This window comes from Oncorhynchus kisutch, linkage group LG6 (genome assembly GCF_002021735.2).
Source record: "Oncorhynchus kisutch isolate 150728-3 linkage group LG6, Okis_V2, whole genome shotgun sequence".
In the NCBI taxonomy this organism is placed as follows: Eukaryota; Metazoa; Chordata; class Actinopteri; order Salmoniformes; family Salmonidae; genus Oncorhynchus; species Oncorhynchus kisutch.
Genome location: NC_034179.2, coordinates 26,296,117 through 26,312,474, shown reverse-complemented (window position 1 = coordinate 26,312,474; position 16,358 = coordinate 26,296,117). Strand labels below are relative to the sequence as shown.

General features: G+C 44.1%; 1 protein-coding gene across 24 annotated transcripts in view; it reads right to left on the bottom strand.

Annotated features, from left to right (window-relative positions):
* The window catches only part of LOC109892571 (RNA-binding protein Musashi homolog 2), a 381,702-nt gene that overhangs the window by 50,166 nt on the left and 315,178 nt on the right, over positions 1–16,358 (bottom strand). For all 24 annotated transcript variants that reach the window (XR_004210228.1, XR_004210227.1, XR_004210229.1 and 21 more), the window contains exon 10: positions 14,786–14,860. Coding sequence is in view for 17 of the 24 variants with exons in the window: in XM_031826490.1 (XP_031682350.1) it covers positions 14,786–14,860 (75 nt within the window). In the remaining 7 variants the exon portion in view is untranslated. The remainder of the gene's footprint in view (positions 1–14,785; positions 14,861–16,358) is intronic.

The window sequence follows — 16,358 nt, the reverse complement described above, 5'->3', positions numbered from 1 at the left end:
TCGCTCTCTTATGAATCTGCCTCCATATATTTTTAGTATGGGACATTTTTGGATTCTGCAGTCCCACCTTTTGTTGACTCAAATAATCTGTTGCCCCCGAATGGAGCATTATGTTTTCTTCCATGTCCACCCAAACTGGCCTATATCGAGTTCTCAAAAAAGAGAGAGCCTATTTGGGCAGCTACAAAGGCTTCTTGATATAATTGCATGTTAGGGAGCTTTAATCCTCCCTTCTCAGTCTTTGCCTGTAATCTCACTAGTTTCATCCTGGCCTTTTTACAGGCCCAAACAAACTCAGTAATCATTTTGTCTATGGATTTAAAAGTATAGACAGATATGGACGGTGGTAACATGCTGACGATGTAATTCAGTTTAGGAGCTAAGACCATCTTTATAACCTGTATCCTACCCCATAATGAGGTTTGTAGCTTATCCCAGCTCTTATACTGGAGTTGAATTTTGTTCAACAGTGGGTCAAGGTTTTCAGAAATCATGTTCTCTGCCCAGGACTTAAAGCTATCCCCAGGTACCTCAAGTTTTTAGGGACCCATTGAAACCTCCAGCTGAGGAAGTCATTTCTCAGACAATGTAATGTACATTACTTCAGATTTGGTCCAGTTTACTTTATAGCCCGATATCTCTGAAAATTCATTTACTAGGTCCAGTCTTATAGTTTCGGTTAATTCCTCCAAAGTAATAGGGAGGTCGAGCCAATTCCTGTCTTCCTCTGTTAGTTCAGGAAGGTTCAGAATCTGAAAGAATGCTTCTGCTTTCTGCATATCTAAAGACTGTCTGAAGTAGAAAGTTCCTGATAGAAGTCTCAAAATATATTGTTTATTCCTTTATTTACCTGTCTTATTTCCGATTCCACCTACTTGTTGATCTGTTTCTCTACATTCCAATTGACTGGCCAACAGTTTTTCTACCTTTTCACCTGATCCCTACCATCTCTGCTTCAGCCTGTACAGGGATATTACGTTTTTTTTACTGAATAAAGTATTCAGCTCGTATTTGGTTTTCAGCAGATTTACCAGAGAAATGTTGTTAGGATTGGACCAATATTCCCTATCCAGCGTTTTGAGCTCTGCTTCAAGTTGATCAATTTTCTAGTAGCTGATCGTTGTATCATTCTCTGCGTATGTAAGCTTTAAAAGCTTCCGAGACATTTACCTGTTTCGCACTATTGTTGTTTGCTTCAAAGAATACCGCAATGTGTGTTTTAAGGAATTCACAAAACATCTTGTCCTGTAAGAGCCTGGTGTTCATTCGCCAACATTAACATTTTTGGCTTTCTCCAGGTTGTTATCAAATAGGTTGGGTAAAATATCTTTCACACAATCCTCCGTATTTATGTGGATTTCGGGAACCCCTCTGATCCGAAGTGGGATTCCCCGACTGTCATTTTCCTGGTATCGAAGTCATAGTTGGGATGGCAGGGTAGCCTAGTGGACTTGTAACCGAAAGGTTGCAAGTTCAAATCCCATGAGCTGACAAGGTAAACATCATGTCATTCTGCCCCTGAACAGGCAGTTAACCCACTGTTCCTAGGCTGTCATTCTGCCCCTGAACAGACAGTTAACCCACTGTTCCTAGGCTGTCATTCTGGCCCTGAACAGGCAGTTAACCCACTGTTCCTAGGCTGTCATTCTGCCCCTGAACAGGCAGTTAACCCACTGTTCCTAGGCTGTCATTCTGCCCCTGAACAGGCAGTTAACCCACTGTTCCTAGGCTGTCATTCTGCCCCTGAACAGACAGTTAACCCACTGTTCCTAAGCTGTCATTGAAAATAAGAATTTGTTCTTAACTGACTTGCCTAGTAAAAAAAAAATTGTTTCAATTTTTTCAACAGTGTCATTTAGGTGGGGGTTCTTGTCCTCCAATATTGATATCCTCTCTCTTTGTTGTTGAGAGTGTCCACTTGTTTTCAAGTGAGTCCACTGTATGTTTTATTTCAGCCACATCTTCGCCCACTTTTGCAATTTTCTCTTCGAGATTATTGTTCATTTTGCGAATCTCATTTAGAACTGGGTCATCAGGCTGTTCTTCTCCACCATGTTCCTTGTTAGCTGCAGGTAGAGACAACATTTTCATGTTTTTCTTCAAAAGGTACCGCTTCTAAGTTGTTTTTCCATGTAACCGATATCTTGGGACAATTAGTTTACAAAATGTGTAAGTAGGCTTTGAATAATTAGTTAGAATACAGTTGGAGCTACACAGCGTCTTTAGTTAGCTGCTGCTCCTAGCCACATCTTCGCTGGAAGTCAAAATGCTGAAGTAAACAGTTCATTTGTTATTTTAATGGTCCTCTCAGTACATGGAGAAATAAGACATTTGGATGAGGGGAAAGGACTGAGGTACGCTCAGATGAATCCCCTAGCTGATGGGTGGCTATATCTATGGGACAGAAGCAGTGTGTATGTGCGCTACTGTATAGCAGGCATACTACACACTCACCACGGCCTAAACCATGTTTTATGATACACAATTACATCTTTACTGCCATTCAATACAAGGCGAAACAGTTCTCTTAATAATGTGAGAGTACAACATTGGTTGTACTTGGCACAGTCAGGCTCTGAGCACTCAGTGAGTTACACAGCAGTTCTGCTGTACGACCTGCCACTGATTGCAGAAGTCATAAACAGAGTATGAGTCAAAATGAAGGTCCAGTGAGGGGAGGGCAGTGTGTTGTGTTAATGAGTGCTGCTGCTGAGCCATGCACTGGGAGGGGAGGAGTGGGGCTGGAGGAGGGCAGTGTGTTGTGTTAATGAGTGCTGCTGCTGAGCCATGCACTGGGAGGGGAGGAGTGGGGCTGGAGGAGGGCAGTGTGTTGTGTTAATGAGTGCTGCTGCTGAGCCATGCACTGGGAGGGGAGGAGTGGGGCTGGAGGAGGGCAGTGTGTTGTGTTAATGAGTGCTGCTGCTGAGCCATGCACTGGGAGGGGAGGAGTGGGGCTGGAGGAGGGCAGTGTGTTGTGTTAATGAGGGCTGCTGCTGAGCCATGCACTGGGAGGGGAGGAGTGGGGCTGGAGGAGGGCAGTGTGTTGTGTTAATGAGTGCTGCTGCTGAGCCATGCACTGGGAGGGGAGGAGTGGTGCTGTAGGAGGGCAGTGTGTTGTGTTAATGAGTGCTGCTGCTGAGCCATGCACTGGGAGGGGAGGAGTGGGGCTGGAGGAGGGCAGTGTGTTGTGTTAATGAGTGCTGCTGCTGAGCCATGCACTGGGAGGGGAGGAGTGGGGCTGGAGCGCACTGGAGAACCATTAGTGCTGTCTACAGGAGGGAGGAGTAGAGAGAAAAGAAGAGAGGAGTGAAGGCTGGAGGAGGGCAGTGTGTTGTGTTAATGAGTGCTGCTGCTGAGCCATGCACTGGGAGGGGAGGAGTGGGGCTGGAGGAGGGCAGTGTGTTGTGTTAATGAGTGCTGCTGCTGAGCCATGCACTGGGAGGGGAGGAGTGGGGCTTGAGCGCACTGGAGAACCATTCGTGCTGTCTACAGGAGGGAGGAGTAGAGAGAAAAGAAGAAAGGAGTGAAGGCTGGAGGAGGGCACTTGCTGAGTTTGGAACGCTGTGATAGTCAATGAGAAGAAAAAAAGAGAAGACTACTCAGTCTCATAACATCAAAATCTTGCTCTCCTCCTCTCCTCTCCTGTAGGTCTGGAGCCAAAGGCAGAGCAGGTTCTGTTCCAGTCCAGTGGCTCAAAAGAGGACACTGGGATAACAGCAACACTGTCTCCTCTGTCTGCCTCTCAGGCGCTGGGACATCAGGCTTCACAGTGTGCCGCTGCTGTCTGACGGCATCGCTGATCTGTCTGCAGCTCACACTGAGGATTAAGACCTGGGAGCTGATGAACGTAGCCTCTCTCACTGGCTCATGCCAGGGCCTACCACACGGCCTGCCTGTCACTGAGAATTAGCCAGGTACAGAGACACTGGCACACCGCGGTTCCCTTCCTCATTGCTGCCCACTCCTCCTCCCAACTAGTGCTGTGGCGGTCACGAAATTTTATCAGACGGTGATTGTCAAGCAAATAACTGTCGGTTTCATGGTAATTGACCGTTAATTAACATAAATACATTTAGCATCTCCTTCCACTACAAGCCACTGATGTTGACCTTTGGAACATCTACATTTTAAGTCTAATAAATCCATGTAATATAGCCTACACCGTCACAATAAATGCATTATTTATTTTAGACAGGTCTAAAGAAACATGATATGAAGAAAATGTAGTCTATTTCAGAAGAACAGAATAGCATACTCTGAATTGTCCTTATTACCATATTACCGCCACACCGGCAGTTACGAGTCATGAAGGCAGTCAAATTCCACATGACCATTTAGTCACGGTAATTAGGCTTCTCCAAACTCTGATGCTGCTGATGGTCATCAGTAGCCTACCAACTGACAGGTAGTCAGCACTCTATTGTCCCTCTAATCACTCTGACAACAATGCAAATGCAATCAAAAATCTAATCAAACACTTCTTGAGAGCTCATGAGCTTGTGTTGTGCAAAATTTCTACAGGCTATGCAATTGCAAGAGAAAACAGAGTGATGGCTTCTACTAAAAAGAGGAGGATCCCATCAGCTTTCTATAGGCTAGACTTACTATACTTATTTCTCCACTTTCCTAATATTAGGCACATTGCTTATCTTTACAACAGGAGTATAGCCTACCTACCTGGCAGGAAAATGAAACACAGGAAAAGAGTCCTCCATTCGCTATTTAAGTGTATAATGACATGTATTTTTTCCCCTGCCCCGGTTTCGTGCATGATGCATGATAATGGTCCATTCTAAATCAAAACAAATTTCACACAAATATAATTTAGTATAGTTGAAGTTGGAAGTTTACATACACCTTAGCCAAATACATTTAAACTCAGTTTTTCACCATTCCTGACATTTAATCCTAGTTAGAATTCCCTGTATAAGGTCAGTTAGCATCACCACTTCATTTAAAGAATGTGAAATGTCAGAATAATAGTAGAGGGAATGATTTATTTCAGCTTTAATTTCTTTCATCACATTCCCAGTGGGTCAGAAGTTTACATACACTCAATTAGTATTTGGTAGCATTGCCTTTAAATTGGTTAACTTGGGCCAAACATTTCGGGTAGCCTTCCACAAGCTTCCCACAATAAGTTGGGTGAATTTTGTCCCATTCCTACTGACAGAGCTGGTGTAACTGAGTCAGGTTTGTAGGCCTCTGTGCTCGCACACGCTTTTTCAGTTCTGCCCACAATTTTTCTATAGGATTGAGGTCAGGGTTTTGAGAGGGCCCAATACCTTGACTGTGTTGTCCTTAAACCATTTTGTCACAACTTTGGAAATATGCTTGGGGTCATTGTCCATTTGGATGACCCATTTGCGACCAAACTTTTTACCTTCCTTTACCAAAACTGATATCTTGAGATGCTGCTTCAATATATCCACATCATTTTTCTTTCCCCATGATGCCATCTATTTTGTGCAGTGCATCAGTCCCTCCTGCAGCAAAGCACCCCCACAACATGATGCTGCCACCCCTGTGCTTCACGGTTGGTATGGTGTTCTTCGGCTTGCAAGCCTCCCCCTTTTACCTCCAAACAGTTCTATTTTTGTTTCATCAGACCAGAGGACATTTCTCCAAAAAGTACGATCTTTGTCCCCATGTGCAGTTGCAAACCGTAGTCTGGCTTTTTTTATGGCGGTTTTGGAACAGTGGCTTCTTCCTTGCTGAGCGGCCTTTCAGGTTATGTCGATATAGGACTCGTTTTTACTGTGGATATAGATGCGTTTGTACGTGTTTCCTCCAGCATCATCACAAGGTCCTTTGCTGTTGTTCAGGAATTGATTTGCACTTTTAGCACCAAAGTACGTTCATCTCTAGGAGACAGAACAAGTCTCCTCCCTGAGCGGTATGACGGCTGCGTGGTCCCATGGTGTTTATTTATTATTTCACCTTTATTTAACCAGGTAGGCTAGTTGAGAACAAGTTCTCATTTGCAACTGCGACCTGGCCAAGATAAAGCATAGCAATGGGAACAGACAACAACACAGAGTTACACATGGAGTAAACAATAAACAATAAACAAGTCAATAATATAGTAGAAAAAAATAATCTATTTACATTGTGTGCAAAAGGCATGAGGAGGTAGGCAATAAATAGGCCATAGGAGTGAATAATTACAATTTAGCAGATTAACACTGGAGTGATAAATGATCAGATGAACATGTGCAGGTAGAGATACTGGTGTGCAAAAGGGCAGAAAAGTAAATAAAATTTTAAAAACGGTATGGGGATGAGGTAGGTAAATTGGGTGGGCTATATACCGATGGACTATGTACAGCTGCAGCGATCAGTTAGCTGCTCAGATAGCAGATGTTTAAAGTTGGTGAGGGAGATAATTTGTTCCAGTCGCAGGCAGCAGAGAACTGGAAGGAAAGGCGGCCAAATTAGGTTTTGGCTTTAGGGACGATCAGTGAGATACACCTGCTGGAGCGCGTGCTACGGGTGGGTGTTGCCATCGTGACCAGTGAACTGAGATAAGGCGGAGCTTTACCTAGCATAGACTTGTAGATGACCTGGAGCCAGTGGGTCTGGCGACGAACATGTAGTGAGGGCCAGCCGACTAGAGCATACAGGTCGCAGTGGTGGGTGGTATAAGGTGCTTTAGTAACAAAACGGATGGCACTGTGATAAACTGCATCCAGTTTGCTGAGTAGAGTATTGGAAGCTATTTTGGAGATGACATAGCCGAAGTCGAGGATCGGTAGGATAGTCAGTTTTACTAGGGTAAGCTTTGCGGCGTGAGTGAAGGAGGCTTTGTTGCGAAATAGAAAGCCGACTCTAGATTTGATTTTGGATTGGAAATGTTTGATATGAGTCTGGAAGGATAGTTTGCAGTCTAGCCAGACACCTAGGTACTTACAGATGTCTACATATTCTAGGTCGGAAACATCCAGGGTGGTGATGCTAGTCGGGCGTAGTGAACGGTTGAAAAGCATGCATTTGGTTTTACTAGCGTTTAAGAGCAGTTGGAAGCCACGGAAGGAGTGTTGCGTACTACTTGCGTACTATTGTTTGTACAGATGAAAGTGGTACCTTCAGGCATTTGGAAATTGCTCCCAAGGATGAACCAGACTTGTGGAGGTCTACAATTATTTTTCTGGGGTCTTGGCTGATTTCTTTTGATTTTCCCATGATGTCAAGCAAAGAGGCACTGAGTTTGAAGGTAGGCCTTGAAATACATCCACAGGTACACCTCCAATTGACTCAAATGATGTCAGTTAGCCTATTAAAGCTTCTAAAGCAATGACATCATTTTCTGGAATTTTTCAAGCTGTTTAAAGGCACAGTCAACTTAGTGTATGTAAACTTCTGAACCACTAGAATTGTGATACAGTGAATTATAAGTGAAATAATCTGTCTGTAAACAATTGTTGGAAAAATGACTTGTGTCATGCACAAAGTAGATGTCCTAACCGACTTACCAAAACTGTAGTTTATTAAGAAGAGATTTGTGGAGTGGTTGAAAAACAAGTTTTAATGACTCCAACCTAAGTGTATGTAAACTTCCAACTTCAACTGTATATGTAAAGACAAGATTAAATCAAGAATAGTCTGATGGGTGACAATGTCAGCCTATCACTTGTGAATGATATATTATCACTTGTGAATGATGCCTGGCATAAGAAACAATGTCTTTTTTTGCGACTTGTTCAAATCATAGTCCTCATGTAGCATAGGCCTATATGTTTTAATAAGGTTTGTATCACAACTAAAGTGGACAAATAACTTCTTAAAATGAAGCACATTAATCTGCTTTACAAGGGGTGTAGAGCCTAACTGGCATACATAAGCAGCGAATGAGTTTCAACTTCGGGGAAGATAATATTCTCCATAAAAATTCACTTTTATAATAAAAGCATGACATGGATAATGGCATTTGCGGTCACTTCTGATAATGGTGTTTTCCTGTAATGGAACAGCTTACTAACATGTCTGCACTGCTGCTCTTATAATGTGAAGAAACAGCCTAATAGTACATCAACATTTAAAGCTAAACGTTCTGATCTGCTGCGTCTGTAGTGTTACTGGTTGTTTTCATTTGGGATCAATCGTATCCCACAACTGTTCCAGACTATGTTTGAAATATTTATTTCTAGCACAGAATAGAATAGGCAAACTTTTGTACTATGGGTGATAGTAGATTGACATAGGCTAGTGCTTTTGCTGTTTGTTAGACCTACTCATCTTGTTGGCTGATGAAAAGTAAATGTGGACAGTTCTTCCAATATCTTCAATATGCACCTTGGAATTGGATAAGGACACGCGCAGTTGTGTCCCCAATGTGTCTGACTTGTAGCCTGTGAGAAAGACCCGATCACGTGACTGAGAGCCATGTGAGTGAGAGACGCTTCATATTGCACTGCACACTCAGGGAGAAGGGCACAACAGCCCTACTCCCATCCCACCTACACACTGGGCTACACACTGGGCTGGAGATTCCTTATCCATTAGATCCTGTGTGCCTCTGTATAGACACATAGCCTGCAGAGCTCTGCTAGGACAGCCAACAGAGAGAGGAGAGATACAGGTAAATCTGTAGAGCTGACCTGGGACCAGCCTGCAAGGCCTGCTCTGGGTCTACATATAATGATAGTGAGCAGTAAAGCTGATCTAGGACCGGCCTGCATGGCTACACAAAGCTACATAGGCTTTGACACAGCGCTGCCGACTGACGTCAGACCTGCAGAAGTTAGTGATGACAGAGCCATGGGCCAAAGAGAAGTGCTGTGTGAGTGTGCAGATGATCGCCCTCGTCAGGCCCTATTTTAAGACCTGTGACTCGTAGAGGGCCCCTGCTTCCACACACCCATTGGATTAATAAGCAGCCTTTTCAATTAGAGACAATCTGTGAGTCAGTGTGGCGTCAGGCGGCCCATCTGCTTACATACAGACCATCCACTCTCTAGACTCCACTCCCTCCCTCTCGGTGGCCCCTGGGAGCACTCGCCTGGGACAGAGTACAGTCACTCCAGCACTCCTATCACCTCCTCTATATTCCTCTCCACATCTTTTTTCTTTTCTCCTTTCCTTTCCTCCCCTTGTCTCCTTTCACAAGGTATGCACAAACACATTTACTAAGGGATCCAGATGTAGTAAATAGCTGTGTGGAACGGACGGCTGAGTAGGTGGCGATGGTGAGGTGTTTCATCAGTACCATTAGTATGGATCTGCATTTAACACCCTCAACCACCATCTCTATCCACATCACATTTCAGGGTATGAAGTCCTTTTAATGAGAACACTAGCCTGGGGTCATGGTGTGTGGAGGCATTTGTTTGTGAATGTGTGTGTGTGTGTGTGCATTTAATTGTACATACATTATGCATGGCTATGTTTGATGTTTGATAGATATCTGATATGACCGTGTGTGTATGTGGCGTGTGACCGAGGTACTCTGTGTGTGTGTGTGTGTTTCTGTGCATGCGCCTGTATGCATGCCTACGTTTGCCAGAAGAAGGAGTGAAGACCGCAGGTTTATTTCCACAGAATCCCCTACGTCACTACGACCTTGACATGCTGCATCTTTATGATTGTGTGTGTGTGTATATGCCTACATCAATACACGCCCAGGGCTTCAAACAACAGCCCTCGCTGAAATGAAAGTCAGAAGAATCTTCATCTTTGAAATGGAAAAGACATCTACGCAGGAGAACACAATAACTTGTGCCACCTTTGCATTCCCAAACACTTCTTCCAGATGGCTTATTTCCATAATGACATCACGATGCTTCGGCGTGCTTGAATAAAACAGAGAAAGAAAGGAGGATGAGGCGGGTGTTATTTCCTCTCTCATCACTTTTGATGATGGGGGATCAGGTTGGAGGAGGTGGTGCCATGGCAACCAGGGTGGGAACAAACTGTCACCCCTGACCCCATGTCACGATTGGTCCTCTGTCTCTCCGGTCCAGCTCCTGCCTTTACTGAAGGTTTCATCTACTCCCTACTGGGTTGGAGCAAGTTTATAGTGACACATGCTTCCTCCTGATTTAAGACTTAAAATGTCAGTGCTCTGGGGTTCTGAGTGACAGGCTGTGTGGATGGATGTGGTGGAGGGAAGGAGAGGTGGGACGTGGGGTGGAGATACGGAGGGGGGTGGACGGTCCGGTAGCACATTGCGTCCCCATTCCTCTTATCTACCACCGGACAGAGCTGACACGGCTGACATATATGACAACAGCAGGATGTGGTGACAAGGCCAGGAAACGCACAGCAAAAAAAATACCCTCAGCCACAAAACTGCTCCTCACACACCACAGTGAGATTGTAGATGTGTGTGAAAGAGCCAGAAAATCTCTGAACCAATACAGTTGATATAGGTGTCAGAGAGCCAAATGTGTGTGTTTGGTTCTACGCGAGCAAGAGAGAGAGGGAGAGTCCACTAGCAGACACATTGTACTGTAACTAAAGCAGTAGCGTGCCTATTCCATCAAACCCTTAATTGCATGTCTGATCCTGCTAAAGCTATCACAGTGGAGGTGAAAAGCTTCACAGTCACAATAGAGGTCAAATACCATCCTGAACCACAAAGCCACCAGCACTAAGCCAGTACACATAATCAAATACTGACAACAAAAAAACATATTTCAAAACAATCTATGACTCAATACTAACGACACCATAAAACCACTCATACAGTAGATCCAGAAACAACATAGATATTAATCAAATGAGTGCCAGTGGCCTACATGCAGCCATATGCAACATCCTCTATATCCCCCCTCTTCCCTCTCTGGCTTACAGCGGGCGCTTCAAACAAAATGAGTTCCACTCCATTGACCAAAGTCAATTTTTAACCTCCCAAGCAACCGAGATTACTGCAAATCCCTGAAAGCTACAAGGACCGAGCAAATGTGCTTTCACCTTCCATGTTCTACATCAAGGTCATTGACAATATGAGAGACAGTCGGGCGGCTGGGTGAGGGCTGCCTGGAAGAGGAATACACTGTGTGTGGTGGTGGTAGAGGCAGGAGGAGAGGATCATTTTACAGGGGGGGGGATTAGCTGGGAGTGAAAAGTTAACTCTCCACCATCGCTCTGTCTGCCTGACGCTTCGTCGCTCACGGTCGCAGTGCCCTCCTCTTCCTCCTCTCTCTGATCAGCGGGGGAGGGGAAACACACTGCACCTGCTCTTTTACCAGCCTCCCCATCCCGTCATCTCCCATCTCTCCACTGAGCCAGTCTACTGATCAGAGACCTGCACTGTAACATCAGTGTCATAATATCTCAGGCTGGGTGGGTGCCATGGCTTTCTACCCCACCCCTACAGATACCAGGAGACAGGTTTCCCATGGGCCTGTGCTTTTATACCTTTTTTTCATACCTTTTGGTTATATTTACACTTTGAATGGCTAGTCTACCTAGGCCTTTTTAATACAAAACCATTGACTGGAATGAATCGATAAACACAATAGTGATGGCATACTGTATAAGAATCTTTAAGGCCTACACCATGCAACCTGCATACAGCCAGCTCAGACCTTTTCATTTTTTTCTTAGGTTTTGGCCAATCGCAGTTGTTGTCTCTGTCTGTGTAGGGTTTTAATGTTTTCTTCCTCCCTAGGGCCAGGAGTTTATTTTATTTGATATGACGTGATAATTTGATCCCATCATAGCCCTTATCATAGCCCACATCATAGCCCTTATCATAGCCCACATCATAGCCCTTATCATAGCCCACATCATAGCCCATTTTATAGCCCATATAAAAACATTTTTTTACAGCTGATTTATTACTATATCATACTCTACAGCTAGGGTCCAGAGTTGGTTAGGTTAGCCTACTACCAGATCAGGAAAAACTCTGGGCACCAGAGCGCCACCTTTACAAATGAAAAACATCTATATTTGTATGATCCACATGACATGTTTTGGATGCGGGGGGGGATGGGCGTCCATAGTTTTCAGTGCTTCATTACACAGGCTGTTACTGACATTTTAGATGAAAACTTTGCTCTGGAATACCATTTATACTGCAATAGTGTTACACTGCCCTGCTTCAAGGGGGCCACTGTCAGGCAGGGGTCGTACACTACCTCCTTCAAGGTGGCCACTGTCAGGCAGGGGTCGTGCACTACCTCCTTCAAGGGGGCCACTGTCAGGCAGGGGTCGTGCACTACCTTCTTCAAGGGGGCAACTGTCAGGCAGGGGTCGTGCACTACCTCCTTCAAGGGGGCCACTATCGGGCAGGGGTCGTGCACTACCTCCTTCAAGGGGGCCACTATCAGGCAGGGGTCGTGCACTACCTCCTTCAAGGGGGCCACTATCAGGCAGGGGTCGTGCACTACCTCCTTCAAGGGGGCCACTATCAGGCAGGGGTCGTGCACTACCTCCTTCAAGGGGGCCACTATCAGGCAGGGGTCGTGCACTACCTCCAGAAGTAACGGAAGTAACGGTCGAGATACAAAAGTAATATATTCAAATAATGTAATAATATACAAAATAATATACAAAAGTAATAATATTGAGTAATATACAAAACATTAAGGACACCTGCTCTTTACATGACATTGACTGACCAGGTGAATCCAGGGGAAATCTATGATCCCGCCTTGAGAAAATTGAGACATAGATTGTGTATGTGTGCTATTCAGAGGGTGAATGGGCAAGACAAAATATTTGAGTGCCTTTGAACAGGGTATGGCAGCACCGATTTGTGTAGAGAACTACAAGGCTGCTGGGTTTTTCATGCTCAACAGTTTCCCGTGTCTATCAAGAATGGTCCACCACCCAAAGGACATCGAGCCAACTTGACACAACTGTGGGAATCATTGGTGTCAACATGGGCCAGCGTCCCTGTGGAACACTTTTGATACCTTGTAGAGTCCATGCGCCGACAAACTTAGGCTGTTCTGAGGACAAAAGGGGGTGCAACTCAATATTAGGTGTTCTTAATTTTTTTGTACACTCAGAATATAAAGCCTACATGTGTTATAAACAGCACACAGTGTGTGCTTTATCATGTCAGAAGGTACTGTATCATGTCAGAATGTACTGTATTATGTCAGAATGTACTGTATCATGTCAGAAGGTACTGTATCATGTCAGAATGTACTGTATCATGTCAGAATGTACTGTATCATGTCAGAAGGTACTGTATCATGTCAGAATGTACTGTATCATGTCCGAATGTACTGTATCATGTCAGAAGGTACTGTATTATGTCAGAATGTACTGTATTATGTCAGAAGGTACTGTATCATGTCAGAAGGTACTGTATCATGTCAGAATGTACTGTATCATGTCAGAAGGTACTGTATTATGTCAGAAGGTACTGTATCATGTCAGAAGGTACTGTATCATGTCAGAATGTACTGTATCATGTCAGAAGGTACTGTATTATGTCAGAAGGTACTGTATCATGTCTGAAGGTACTGTATCATGTCAGAAGGTACTGTATCATGTCAGAATGTACTGTATTATGTCAGAAGGTACTGTATCATGTCAGAATGTACTGTATCATGTCAGAAGGTACTGTATTATGTCAGAATGTACTGTATCATGTCAGAAGGTACTGTATTATGTCAGAAGGTACTGTATTATGTCAGAATGTACTGTATTATGTCAGAAGGTACTGTATTATGTCAGAAGGTACTGTATTATGTGAAGGTAAAATGTTCCAATACTTTTCCCTAGAAGGTATTTGGACTATTAAAGCTTATGAAACAAATGCAAATAAAGCCAAACACTACGGCTAACCATAGATGAATAGAGTCGTATTGACTCTATGCAGACAGAGATGTAAAGGTAAAGGTATCGTAGGTAACCTTCCCTGCAGACTTCCATGTCTGAACATCTTTCATGTTGGTAGTATCCTTCTACAAAGAAGAGATGAATAATTTATTGTTCCCTGGCCTCCCTCCCTCCATCCTTCCTCTCTTCCTTCACCCCAGTCCTCCTGTGCTCCTCCAGCTCACAGCCCAGGCACCTCCGACAAATGATTACGTCTGACCCCAGGGTGGAACACCTGTATCTCCCCCTAAACCTATTACAAAGATCTGAGTCGCTGTCAGACATTTCCCATTCTGCCTTATCAGTGGCGGGACTGATGTCTGGCGCGGCAAACATACTCTGTGTAAAGTACTTAAATAAAGCATGAAATCAACAGGATGCCTGCCTAAGGCGTGCTATATAACAGCGCCACATCTACCTGGCCAGAGGCCCCCACCCGCCGCCCACTGCAGGCTGTAGCTACAGCTGCTCACCTTCACACCACATGGGCTCAATTTGGACTCATCCACTGGGACCCACCCGGGTCCAAGGCAACGCTTTTAGCTCATTTAAGACAATAAGTCTGTTCGTTTTTGACGCACATAGGGCTTGATATAAAAACTCATTCAAATCTGACTGTGTGACTGTGTGTACAATTTTGGCCATTTTCCTGCCTCCCGAGAGAAGGATTTGCATACATTGAGAGAAAGGCTGAGGGCTTGAACATCCCTCCTCCATTTTAGCTGTTTGGTCATGGTGGCGTTCATACGCGGGCTAAAAAGAGTAAGCTATTTACACCACGTATTGCAGCTTTCAACAGGCTGGTTCAGAAATCCAGACACGTAACACACTTATCACTCACTCCACAGCTTATCTGGTGAGCATTTGTTTGTGTATTCATGTGTGTGTATGTGTGTGTGTGTGTGTGTGTGTGTGTGTGTGTGTGTGTGTGTGTGTGTGTGTGTGTATGGGGGAGGAGGGTGAGCTAAACAGGGTTCTAAGAGAGACATGTGAAAAGTAGACTTACCAGGGAACTGATAGCTGTAACTGGGGGTGAATCCAGTGTATCCACGACCGTATGTTGCCACAATGTTCGGGTAACCTTGAGAAATAAAAGGTGAAAAACACGTTAGGACTTCATTCAGCACAAAGGCATTGTCAAAACCACCATACTTTCTGCCTCTGCAAGAGGGAGATAGACATGGAAATGTCTGGCCCACACTGGGAATACTTTTGTATAAAACTTTGCATAATGCTTTCATGAGTTATCCTCTGGGTCTGAATGTTTGTATTTTTTTCTACAAATAAAGTCAATCAAATGAACCAATCAACTGAGGAAGGCCACACATCAAGAGCTGTCAAGATGGCTTAGCATGAATAAATAGCCTGTACCTTCCCTGTTCCACCAGCCTGATGATGACTGATGAGCTGATGAGGCTCTATGAGAAAATAACGGTGAACCATATCAATATCCAAATTGGCTTGGATGATAAACTGTAAGTATATCTATCATGTGCTGCAGCGTAATGTGATGTGCACACTAAAATCAAAATAACATTTGTAAGTAAATGCACAGTTTTAAAATGAGTGTGTGTATCATGTGACAATTCATTTGCCATCTATTGTGGTCTTCGCTAGCTACCACTGCTGACGATGAATGTTTTTATTTATGACAGGCTCACAAGTTATTTTGGGCCTGTTTACTCCCTTGCATTTCTCATTGTTGATACACTTCTTAAAATGGGAAAATTAGCAATATGTCAGCTGAACAGTTACTAGTTGAAACACACCAGGAAACACTGGGGAAATTAGGCCAGTTCTCAGTGTATAGAGACACACACACACTGCTGTATCAGTGCCAGCCGGATGGAGGATGGAGAGCTGTGTATGTGTGATATGAGTGTGTGTGTGTATGTGTGATATGAGAGTGTGTGTGTATGTATGTATGTATGTATGTATGTATGTATGTATGTGTGTGTGTGTGTGTGTGTGAGGGGGCTGAGCGAATCTGAAGCAGACCCAGCGGGCCAACAAGACAAAGTTAAAAGCAACTGATTTATTGTTCCTCTGCTGTCAAGACGCTCATTACAACCACCAGCCCACAAGTTAATTATCTGGACAGGTTTCAAACAGCAGCAGCTGGGGGAACATATTGAGAAACAGAGTGTGTGTTTGGGCAGAGAGAGAGTGTGTGTTTGGGCAGAGAGAGTGTGTGTGTGTGTGTGTGTGTGTGTGTGTGTGTGTGTGTGTGTGTGTGTGTGTGTGTGTGTGTGTGTGTGTGTGTATTCCTCTGTATACTGAGACATTTGAGAGTGTGAACAGGTGAGTAAGTGAGTGAGTGAGTTTGACTGATCATCATCCACACTAAGGTATGATCGAATCACAGATCAAGAAAAATCTGTTTGATCATCACACAAACACACTGTTTGTGAGAATATTTCAAAGCCTTTATCTGTCATAAAAAGCTGTTATCATCTCCGGCCAAAACTTTGACTGAATTAGCCAGTAAAAAGGGATTCCCTCAGGCCAGGAGCAAATTACCAGAGTCCACTGGTAAATGTACAGAGAACACACACACGATAGTATTAAACAGAAAATAC